The sequence below is a fragment of the Prunus avium genome, chromosome 1, assembly GCF_965620075.1.
Source record: "Prunus avium chromosome 1, drPruAviu1.hap1.1, whole genome shotgun sequence".
Classification (NCBI taxonomy): domain Eukaryota; kingdom Viridiplantae; phylum Streptophyta; class Magnoliopsida; order Rosales; family Rosaceae; genus Prunus; species Prunus avium.
In genome coordinates, this window is record NC_142284.1 from 215917 (window position 1) to 227975 (window position 12059).

General features: G+C 36.4%; 2 protein-coding genes across 2 annotated transcripts; one reads left to right on the forward strand and one right to left on the reverse strand.

The window, feature by feature from the left end:
• Positions 1-313: 313 nt before the first annotated feature.
• On the forward strand, positions 314-7964 carry LOC110759036 (CemA-like proton extrusion protein-like protein). The gene is made up of 7 exons (XM_088246511.1): positions 314-1006; positions 1735-1820; positions 2846-3019; positions 4435-4549; positions 5267-5364; positions 7002-7137; positions 7674-7964. The coding sequence occupies exons 1-7, from the start codon at positions 455-457 to the stop codon at positions 7740-7742; spliced, it is 1230 nt and encodes a 409-aa protein (XP_088102637.1). The 5' UTR covers positions 314-454; the 3' UTR covers positions 7743-7964.
• A 184-nt stretch (positions 7965-8148) lies between these two features.
• On the reverse strand, positions 8149-11542 carry PPR40 (pentatricopeptide (PPR) domain protein 40). Its single transcript, XM_021961038.2, has 2 exons — positions 9222-11542; positions 8149-8961 (listed from the first exon to the last, which is right to left on the reverse strand). Exon 1 carries the CDS (start codon positions 11482-11484, stop codon positions 9346-9348), a length of 2139 nt encoding a protein of 712 aa, XP_021816730.1. The 5' UTR covers positions 11485-11542; the 3' UTR covers positions 8149-8961; positions 9222-9345.
• Between the last annotated feature and the right edge of the window lie 517 nt (positions 11543-12059).

The following is a 12059-nucleotide window of genomic DNA, read 5'->3' on the forward strand; positions in this document are numbered from 1 at the left end:
GGCTAGTTTGAATAAAGTGAAAAAATAACCAATTGGATGTTAAATGGTTAGCTCAAACCTTTGGTGTGCTCCCAAATGATTCGGATTCAAACCTCTAAGCACCTATGTTTGTGATTTTCCCCATTCTCTTCTTAATTTTGGCAACCCAAAAAAATTAATAATAATCAAGTGAAAAAATAAAGGAATGACTAAACCTTTATCCTCTCGCAGGCGCGGAAGCGCGTGTAGAGAGGCTAGTAATAATAAAGTGAAAAAATAAAAATATTTGTATTGTTAATATTCGCGGAACTCATAAATAAAGGAATGACTAAACCGTTATCCTCTTTCCCTCAATATCTCTTTACCAACCAACACCTCTTGTTCTTCATGCTCTCTCTTATTTACTTCCACTTATGTTCATGTTTGAATTCCATTTCTGCTTTGAGAAGCTGAAAAATGTGGGCTCATACTAATCATGTCCTCCATGGTCTTATGCAAAAACTTTATCTTTAATAACCCGAAGCTGCGGCGGAGCTCCTTTTATCTGCACAGAAATTCGTCGACATTAGTGGCTCAACTGGGCGATACAAGACGGAGGTCTGCCGCCGGGTTCATCCCAAATGCCGGGAAACGAAAAAGGGAAAGGAGCTGGTGGCAGAGATTCTTTTTCGACGAGGATGGCAATTGGCTTGGTTTGAAGGAGGATGACATGCTGGTGGAGGCGGAGGATGACTTGGAGATGGAGGGCTCTGATGAAGGTGAGAAATTTGAGGCGTGGAAGACGAGGGCTGAAGCAATCGTGGAGCTGAGGGAAGCACAGCAAGATATGACGAACGAGGAGAATCGCAAGTGGGAGGACTGGCTTGCGGATTCTAATTCTACTTCCTGGGAAGCTGTGCAGTCGGATCCTACTCAAGAAAAGGGCTTGCTTTACTCTCTCACTGATTTCGTTCTTAGAAAGGAAGATGACGACGACGACGACATGCTCTATGAAGACCGTGTTTTCCGCTATGCCTCACTCAATTCGGTAAGTGCTCATGTCTGTCAACAAAATTCTTCATTTTAGTAAAATATACATTTTCTTTGCTTCACTTCACAACTGTGGGTTTTTATTTTTATTTTTATTTCCTTTCATTTCCTTTGCTCGAGTATACAAAATTCTTCAATGTATCAAAGCATCTCTTCCAATAATTACTCTCCTGTTAAGTCAGTTTAAATAATTAAATTATGGTGGAAACCAAAAGGTAATAAATATTTTCCATTGATTGTATTCAAAGGAAACAATCTAGTTGAAGAAATGTAGTTCTTTCCTAATAATCACTAGGATAATGGAGAGAGCCTATCTAAAAGATAAGATTGCTCTGTACAATAACAATTACAATTAGGGCTGAGTCCAAAACTGTAATCACTAGTATAGTGATCACAATAATACGCAATTGTGATTCTCTTTCTTTTTGCATTTGCTTTTGTGATATCGGAACCCATGTTTGTGCAGTATGAACATGAGACATTCCACCTTTAATATAGGAGCTATCAAATCAAAGCATGCAATATTGAAATTTATATTGCATTGGTGTTTCTGATTTCAACCTTACTCCAACATGCAACAAAACTACAGTACATGGTTTGAGTGTAATTTTCTGTCAGCCAGCCTGCGTTTGTCCTTCAGATATTGATATTTTTCTGTCTCATATTTGGATCTTCTCCTTTTTGTTAAAGGTCTAATTTCGTAAGTAAAATTCATCCATTTTACAGGCTAAATTTTTGGCGGTGTTAATAATTATACCCTGGGCCTTGGATTTTGTGGTTCACGACTATCTTCTGATGCCTTTTTTAGACAGGTAACCGTTATCTCTTTTTCTTATCAGATATAGAAAGACATACACACACATTTCAAAAAGAGGATGGGATTTAAGGCATGTGCATCATGAAAAAAAATTGCTTTGAGAGGAAAGAGACCTCAGGCACTGAGTTGATACCCTCTGAATCCTAAAGATTTAACTGACAAAGTGTTGCCTTGTTGTAATTATTGTCCAACAACGGCTTTCTGAATTTCCCAGTGACATGTCTAATCACCAATATTCAATTAAGTCTCCCCTCTATAGATATTAACTTGGGTAGCTTAAGGAAAAACTTCGGCAAGTTTCTGGGGGATGCCACCTTAATGTGCTAATGTCTGTTAATGCAAGAAAAGAAGACTGCATTAAAAGCATATGTTGAAATTAGTGGCTGCTATTTATATTTTTTCTTTTAAAGAAAGCCATGTATGCAATTATGTGGTGGAGAATATACAATCCCACATTGGGAATTCTGAGCCTTGTATCCATCCATTGCCATTTGGTTAGTGTTAGATGCTCTAATTCTAACACTTATGTGGGATGCATATGGAAGAGAACTTATAATCTTTAGTTAAGGAATCTGGTTTAGTTTTATATCAAAAGAGTCAAAACCCAACATCATCAATGCAGGTCCTAGATTTGGTGTCTTATTCAACGGATCAGCCAAATATAAGACCTACAAGCATCTAACATTAATTGATAGTATAAATAATACTTCTCTAAATCTAACCTTTCTGCTCTCCTTAACTTAAAACTTTTTTGTTAGGTAGGTCATTCTTCTAAGGAAACAATTGATAACTTTATAGGTAGGTTGGTTCTATTTTCCAAGTTTCAAATTGCAGTGGTTATGACAAAAATTATATACATAATTGTGTGTCTTATATATGCATGTATAAACTAAAGGAAAAAGATTGTAAGTTCAATCTTTATGCTTTGTTGCATTGGAATTGGTATTAAATTTATTTTTAACCATTGTTTTACCTCTAAATTATGAAATAATGGGCCGAGCACCCACTTTTTGTGAACAGATATGTGAAGACCGTACCACTTGCTGCAGAAATGCTTGACGTCAGAAGAAATCAAAAGCTTCAAATGGTTGAGGAATTAAAAACTGAGAGAGCAAGATTTCATTTTGAGATGGAAATTGGTAAATCTCCACCGCTTTCTGATGAGGAGGTTTGGTGGGAATTGAGGCATAAAGCGTAAGATTGACACTCTTTTGTGCTCCTTTGGAAAACCATAACATTATTGATTTAATCTTTATCCATTTTGTTGATTAGGTTCATTAAGTCACAATTGAGATTAGTGGGTAAATTACAAGGAATTAGTAAGTTCTGGAAGAAGGCTAAAAGTAGCCACACATGCCGAGATTTGGGCAGTTGAGTTTATGATTTGTGACCCTAGAACATATGACTACATAAACAGTCAAACACTTAAACCTTTTAATTACATAATTTCATCAATCACGAGTTCCATTGTGTAAACCTCCATGATCTTTTACTACATTCAGGCTGCTAAAAACCTTTAAATTCTGCAAAAAGTTGGAGTGGAGATTTAAGCAATTAAGCACTCTAAGCCATGACATACATGAGTACGAGGATAGTGGAACCATTTTCCTCCAGAGAAACTCTACGAGCAGTCTAAGTGGGATTGACAATAAGGTACAGGGTAGAGGAGATGCATTAAATACGGAAGAAGTCTACAGAGCGTGACCAAAACTGGTACTTAGAAGTTAAAAGTGGAGGGCTGGAAAAGATGTGGATATACCAATTCCCTTTTTCTAGAGCAAATATAGAGATATAGAAGCCAGGGTTCCTACTAAAGATAATGGCATTTCTAGGAACCAGCAGGCTGTGTAGTAATTGAATACAAAAAATCCCTCTCTGTGATATCCTTTTCTCTGATCTAAATACAAACGCAATTAAATTTTAGCTGGAGAAAAATGCTTAGAGCAATTTAAAGTGGAAAGGGAAGAACAATTGCACAGTCCCATGAAAGCTTTACAATTCTAATGATATGCCCTTAAAATTGACCTTGACATCGATGGAGGAAGGGAGATACTTCTGGAAAAGTGAGCATGGAGAGTTTGATTTTCTTTTTTAGTCTCTAAAGTAAAAGAAATAGTATAGAAGAAGAGAAGAACCCATATAATACAACAGATTCAAAAGTGTGTGCTTTGATATTATATAATAGTTTTAAGTTCTAAGGAAAGGACAATTCAGCAAAATTGCCCAATTTATATGTGTTGTTTCATACATATTCCACTGCCTTGATTTTGGTATCTCATTTAAGGTTTTCTTGCATTTGATTCTTTGGTCTAAATCTATACCTGAACTCTTTTCTCATTCCGCACTTATACATTTGGATCTGCATAACAAAATTATTTAGGAAATTGATCTCTGAAATGATAACTATGGAACATTTCTTTTTTAAAACGTCCAGTATTCACATTTGTCAGTGGTGACTTCAAATTCACCTATGCGTCAAACATATGCGATTATTATTTATATTGATAATTACAGTTCGCCCTTATGTTTTAATGTTCTTAAGCTAGATTTTTTGGACTATAAATTCAATGACAAATGTTGTCCAATTACTTTCCTTATGGTTTCAACAGATTAGAGCTAAGAGATGAATGGAGATTAGAGAATCGTAAAGCATTTGCCAACATATGGTCAGATATGATATTCGGGGTCTCATTATTCATTCTTTTATACTGCAATCAGAGTAAAGTGAGTTACCATTGCTCTATTTCCTTAGTATACCTTCATGTATGAACTTTTTTTTTTACCTATGATAGTGAAAAACATTGCTTAAAATGAATGTCTTCGGAACGCTTTACAGTTAACAACCATTGTCATCATCCTTCAGACAAAAATAGTTAGTATGAGCAGCAATTGCATTATTAGCTATGATTGTCGTTGTCAATACTTTTTTTTTTCTTTGCCCTTTCCAATTTGTCATATGTGTGGTTAAGGCTGATAAATATGCACCCTTATTGTTTGCTGAATACTCGTCGACAAAATTATGCAATTATGACACCTTTTGTTTGCCCAGAATTTTCACAGCAATCAATATCAAAGTAAAAATTGACTGAATATATATTTATCTAGGTGAAGACTATAACATTTGACATCTAGATGGTGAGATAAAAAACAGTACACATCAGATCTAAGTAGTTGAATTCAAGCTGATGTGTGTTGTTTCTTATGTCACACAAAAATAGTAGTATGACAATGAAATTATAGCTTAACCTCTTGAAATACCATTAAGATTCACTATGTAGCTAGTTTCTCAAGAAACATAGCAATCTTGGATTCATAGAGAATATTTTTGTTTCTGCTTTAAAAATTTTGTACGAAGATTAGCTTTAGCTTTAAAATTCTGCACTCAACTGTTGTTAAATTGATTGTATTTTATTTTCTTTAATTCTTCCCTTGCTTTTGCAGGTAGCTTTGCTGAAATTTACGGGTTATAAGATAATAAATAATATTTCAGATACCGGGAAGGCATTTCTTATTATACTTCTCACAGATATTTTTTTAGGGTAATACTATCTGCTCTTTACTACTGTGGTTTTTCCGTTGCTATATTCCGTTTACCATGCAGAGTTTATGTAAATTGACTTACCATGAAATCTATAAAAGTAAAGGCACATTTGAAATGATTTGATGCTAATATAGATACACACAATTTTTCTCTGGCCAGATAGCCTAGCATGTTATGTTTGCTAGGCTGTCAATATGGACTACAGATTAGGTGGGCTTTTGTTAAATTGTGTAGTCCAGATTCAGTCTGGCGACATAACTTTTCCAGTTATATGGCAAAGAGAATATTACCGCATATATATACACACACATGATATATGGGTAGTGCCTTTCTCAGTGCAGCACATCGAGTTTTTAGGTAAAAACTGGACATGTATTGCAGCCCTTGAATTGATCTTGTGGCTGACTGAGTTGCTCTTAGAGTCAAACACCAAAATTGGTTCCAGCTGTAAAGATCAAGAGAGAGAAAGGCTGTCCCTTCCCATGCCACAGAAAATCACATGCTTGATAAACAACCTTTGGACTGCATCTTTGTGGCGTGGGAAGGGATCTTTCACCCTTTCTCACTCTTGCTCTTTACAGCCGGAACGCATTTTGGTGTTTGACTTTGAGAGCAACTTTGCCCAGCCACGGGATCAATCCCAGGGCTACAAATCCGGTCTTTAAATAAATACTGGATGTCAAGCACTGAGAAAGACACTACATAGGTCTAAGTAAGTTTGGGACTTAGATAGAAGACTTGACTATCATTTGTTAGATTAAATATGAATGGTTGAGATGCATACTGAGTAACGTGAATATGAACCGCTCATATTTAATTAGTTATAATGTACTAGGTCTCAAGTTTAAGGCACTCTTCATTCACTAGATCGTCTTCATATAAAATATGTATATATATAGACACACACCCCTTTTTATGAGGGATCCTTTTTTATGAATTAAATTGAAAGAATATTTGCTTAAGGTTTTTCAGATTTTTGGATTGTGAATCATGGTTACCAAAATTGATCAGAAATTGCTTGAACAAACTAAACCAAAACACAAACCTACCAATAATAATGCACAACGTCTCACAACGTTGTTGGTCTAGTTGACTTAATCGCATGATCAAGGCAATTGGTAGTTGGACGGGCTGCAATTGAAAGTTCCCTTACAGGATGTCTTGCATTTGCAATGCTGTGCAATGAGGTTGTACCTTAGCAGGGGCAGCAGAAACCCCTGCAGCATGTTGCGGATGCACGATGTCACTTAGGGAAGCTTTGGGGATGATGATATTTATTATTTCATGTGTGATAGTCGGGTAATTTTTGGGTGTTCCAAGTACACCACGTGGTTAGTGTACCATTCAATAGACGGAGGAAATATGGAATATTTCCAATGCAGCCCGCCACATGTCATAAAAAGAAATGCAGTAAGTTGGATAATAATTCCATATGTTCTATATTTATTGGATGGTACACCAGCCACGTGGTGTACCCGGAACATATAAAAATTTCTCTTGATAGTCATCCGGTGGCTTCAGTTATTTTAGTTAATTTCTTCAGTTTCATATCTGTGATCGTCATCTTACTCATCTTTGTGTGACAAAAATGTGTGCATATCAATCTTTCTGATGTATAAAACTGCATACCTGCAGGTATCATTCTGAGTCTGGTTGGCAGACATTGTTAGAAATTTTTGTTGAGCATTACGGGATTGATGTTGATCAGTCTGCCATAACCATTTTTATCTGCCTGATTCCAGTTATCATGGATGCATGTGTGAAACTTTGGGTATGTTCTACTCTACATTATAGTGATTTCAGTTTTCAGTAAAAAATCATATTTTTCGTGGCTGTTCTTACCAAGACTTGCAAAACTGTTCAGACCTGCATCCCCTCTCTTTGTCTCTCCACTCAAAGATGTCTATAGGTTTCTTTTATGAACCAGTTTTTTGTTTTTTTTTTTTTTGGTCAATACTTTTATGAACCAGTTTGAGCATTGCAAAACCTTCTACTCTAATTTGTTCAACTGCGAGATCTGAACGAACTTGTATATATCATTTACAAGTGCAATGCTGTAAGAAAATATTAATACAAATAGAGAACCACAAATGGTGTGGTTATAAAATTTAGGATATTGATTCAATTTATATGGTTTCTGATGAAAACCGTTTGAAGTGATATGTGCTTTCTTTAACCTGTGAAAGGATCTATTAGAATATGTAAGAACATGCACATGATATTCAAGTTTACATGTATCGTGCTTGTAGCTTCTTTACATTTTAATATTGTTGTTAATGTTTGTCTATCATTGTATTTGCGGTGCAGTTGTTTAAATTCCTACCAAGATTGTCCCCCAAGGTGGCAAACATATTCCGAGAAATGAAGCGTCACTAGTAAAATTATTTATCTGGGTTTTCTCCGACTTCTAAGAGAATTCTGACCAAGATAGCATGTACGACAAAGATTACATTTTTTGTGTTATTATTGTTTGATTTTTTCCTCGATTTGCCATATATAGAGGTTCATCTGGTGTTGTAAATGCTGATGATAAATATGAACAGGTTCTCAAGTCTTTATTCTTCTGTGAGATTATTGGACGTTGCAGTTGTTGGGATATCATTCATACCCATAAAAGATCAGTGTACGATTGAACCTAAAGATATGCTTAATTTGAAGTTTGTATATGTTACTGGCATGCTAAGCAAGGCTCGGGCCAAGATAAATGGGAATTCAAATTTGTATTTTTTTAATGCCAAAATACAGGAAAATTACAACTTAAAATCACACAACAGTCTCTGTATTAATAGCTTTGATCAAATCAAATTTCAAAGTAGCCTTTGGTCTAGTGGTTTGCCTCCACTTAGTTGGAGGAGATTAGAGTTCAAGTCACATGCAAGGACGATAAATATTTGATGCAGGAGCATCTCTTTAAGACAACTAGCGTGCCAAGTCAGGGGAGTCCAAAAGGACCCCTAAGCCCCCAAATCATCTCAAAGACTACAAGTGGAAATAATTTAGGAGCATATATTTATTTTTATTCTGATTGACATACCTACAACAGAGGTTGATTAAACCCGAATGTCGCACCTACAACAGAGGTTGATACTAAGTCAAAAACTGTTAGAAACATGTAATCATCTGGGTTTGCTAGGGTAGGAACACAATGAAATAAATAGCATTTCACCGGATGGCCAAGAACCTCTTCAATTCAACTTCATAATAAAATGAAAGACGGGTCCAAACAACTTGTGGCAAGCTTTCCAAATTCTACTCAATCATCCTGCTGTTCTCACAACTTGAATTTCTGTCAATTTTAAGCTTTTTCTTGGTGGCAGATAAAAGTTTGAAGTTGAGGAGAAAAACTTAGCAGCAATACTGCCACGTCCACAAGTGATGCCTTGTACATAGGCTATTGTTTACTTGTCTCTACACCCCCTCATTCTTCTAATTCTCAATCCTCATTCTTCTAAACCCTCTCTTTTATCTTTGTTCTTCCCCTCCCTCCTATTATTTTCTCTGTCCTGCATCATCTGTCTTTGCCCCTGTTCTGTACTAGTGCCTCCTCCTATGGATAACAGGCAAAACATCTGAATTTTGCTGACTTTCCATCTCCCTGGTAAAAAAATCACATAAAGTACACATGTTATCAAAATTCAAGTAATATAAAATAAGAAAAAAGAAATGATTTCAGGATACATTAATGCAACTTAAAATTGAGATAAATATGGGGCACAATTCTGCTTGAAGACAAGGAAACAATTGAGAGCGCATACACCAAAAATAATGCTACTTATCTTCAAGACTAGTTTTTCTATTAAGAAGAGAAATACAACTATATTTAAAGGAGATGAAATGGAGTCTCTTGCTACATACCCAGGATACAGTTGGTTCCAAAATGCATTACGCAAATCATCATCCTCGTCTTCTGAGCAAACATATCAACAGAACAGCATAAAACACATGGACTGGCGATAGCCTTACCCTACAAATTAGGAATTTATTTCCTCCTGTGAAAACATTTTATTATACTACAGGCCTCTTCTACACGGGCATTCCAAACCAGTGAATCTAAAATTATATTACAAATAGAAGAATCAGGAAAACAACCATATGCTTCCATAGAGAGAAATATCTCTTTCGCCACATCAAGTTTTCCTGAATCACACAATGCCTTGATAAAAGCACTGTATGTATAATTGTCGGGATTCAAACCCAGTGTTAACATAGCAAGAAAAAGTTCCTCTGCTTTCTCAACCTTGTTCATCCTACAAAGACATTGAATAAGAGCATTGAACGAGTAAGCATCTGGTTTTATTCCATCTGCCTCCATTCTTTTCATTAGTCTCATCGATCTAGCAATATCTCCAATGAAACACAGAGCGCGTATCAATATATTGTATGTGATGGCATTTGGAGTGACCCCCCACCTAACCATCTCAGCAAAACATTCAAAAGCATCATCAATCCGGTTCACACGACAAAGACCATCAATTATTGAACTAAAAGTGAACATATCTGGCTTAAACCCATGTTCCAAGAGCAATGCCAATAGTTCATGTGCCTTACCTACCTCTCCAACCTTGCAATATCCAGTGAGAAGTGTATTGAAAGTAACAAGGGTAGGGGGAATACCTTTGCACTGCATATCTCCAAAAGCCTTTGATGCCCTATCCATCATTTTGGCTTTGCAGAAGCAATCAATTACCATGTTGTATGAGAAGGCATTTGACACAAGTCCCTCTTTGATCATTTGATCAAAGATTCGATTCCCCTCATCACCTTGTCCTGCCTTGTACATAGCTTCAATCAATTGAAGATAAGTACTAAATCCTGGTTTCACTCCTCGCTGTATAAAACTTTCAAATATTTCCTGGACCTCATTCTGAGGATTAGCTAATTCCTTTATCAAACAAACCACTATGATGTTGAATGTCGAACTGTCAGGCAAATAACCTCTTGCACCAGATTTCTTCAAAAACAGAGCAATCTCTTTTGCCATATTATAATTTGAAAGGCAACACAGTATGGTATCACAAGCTACTTTAAAAAATACAGACTCCCTTTCAAAAAAAGTCAATAACAACTCAAAAGCCTTGCTAGGGACCATGCAACGAAATACCCCATGAACTAATGATCTGATAGTAGCTTCATTAGGAGACACATTCTTCTCCTTCATTATCTCCAAAACCCTGAAGGCTTCGTCAACCCTCTTTGAATTACAAAACCCACCTATGAGGATAGTATACGTACAAACATTAGGCAAATATCCCAAGCCCTCCATTTGTTTGAGTAAGCGAAGTGCCTCATCCACAATACCATTCTTGCAAACTCCATGAATGAGGGTATTGTAAGTGAACCTATCGGGAATGCAGTTATCCGCGGGCATCTGTTGGAATTTTAGATAAGCCAAGTCAAGTGAATTGGACTTGACTAACGCATCGATCACAGCATTGTACAATCTTGTGCTAAGACTAAGACCCAAAAATGATATTTGCCCAAAAACCTCAGCACAATATTTTGCCAAACCCAACCTACCCCAACTGCTGATCAATATGCAAAGCAAGTCTTCACTGACCTTAAAACCTGAATTCTTAATATCTTTTAGCAATTCAACAGACAATACAACTGGGCCTTTCCGGTAAAAGGTCTTGGCTAAAACACCACGAACTGATTGATTCTTTGCGAATAACGAGTCGGTACTCGAAACCCATATGTAAAACTTCAAAGAATGTAATGGGATTTCTTGGTTTTGCAAGACACTAGCAACAAACTGGGGATTTAAAAAAATCCTCTTGGCCTTCAACTCGTGGTCCAGCAATAAAAACCAGTCCTTCCGTGAAAGAATTTGAGCGATGTATAGGTGATCAATTCGTTTATTATCAACACGAAATTTGTGATTAACAGCTGAAATGGGATTCGTTGAAATGGAAACTAAATTAGGATTTTGCGGCTCAAAGTTGGGTTTAGGAGAATTACCTTTAAGAGGAGCTCCAATGTTGTCAGAAGGTGTCTGATTCAGAACTTTTCTGGGTTTGTTTTTTGATGAGGATTCTCTCTGAGCTTGCTCGGGGAGGTTTCTGAGTGCAGGTGAGGCCCTAGAAGCTAAAGAAGAAAGCCATCTCATGTCCCTCACCATGCAAGTTGCTAAAGAATTAGGGTTGAGTAAAGAGAGTAACTTTATGTATGTATTTATACATGTACCTCGGTATGTTGGTTGATAATTGGAGACTGGGGAGAATCATTGGTCCGCCAACTCTTTTTTAGCGCGGGTCACTTTTTTTTTTTTTTTTTTTTTATTTATAATTTTAAAAAAATACAAGCTAGTACTACAAATGAAGGGATTTTGGCTCCAATTAGGTAGAAAAATTTGTATAAAATGGGGATAGCACTGTTTTGCTATTTTTCGCAAATCACAGTCTGTCATGTGGAAAAGTTATCACGCTTGGCATATCATGATTGGCCAAGAATAGTAAAATAGTGTTATCCCCGTTTTATGTAAGTGTTTCTCCCAATCAAGGGTGGGTATGTCATTCACATCTCATCCCCATCCCCATTAGGCATTTTTCCTCATCCCCGCCTTCATACCCACAATATTCAAATTGAGGATCCCCCACCCCCGCTTTCACTGGGAACCCCATTACGAAAAAAAAAATCAATAAAAAAAACTACTTTGTTGAATGAGAAAAAAAGCACTATGAACACAAAATTAAC

What these genes read in the sequence shown, in the direction of transcription:
- PPR40 (XM_021961038.2), bottom strand. Translation starts at nt 11,484, where the DNA reads ATGGTGAGGGACATGAGATGGCTTTCTTCTTTAGCTTCTAGGGCCTCA.
- LOC110759036 (XM_088246511.1), top strand. Translation starts at nt 455, where the DNA reads ATGTCCTCCATGGTCTTATGCAAAAACTTTATCTTTAATAACCCGAAG. An exon ending in GCTATGCCTCACTCAATTCG is followed by an intron (nt 1,007 to 1,734) that starts GTAAGTGCTCAT and finishes TCCATTTTACAG; the next exon opens with GCTAAATTTTTGGCGGTGTT. An exon ending in TGGGAATTGAGGCATAAAGC is followed by an intron (nt 3,020 to 4,434) that starts GTAAGATTGACA and finishes TGGTTTCAACAG; the next exon opens with ATTAGAGCTAAGAGATGAAT.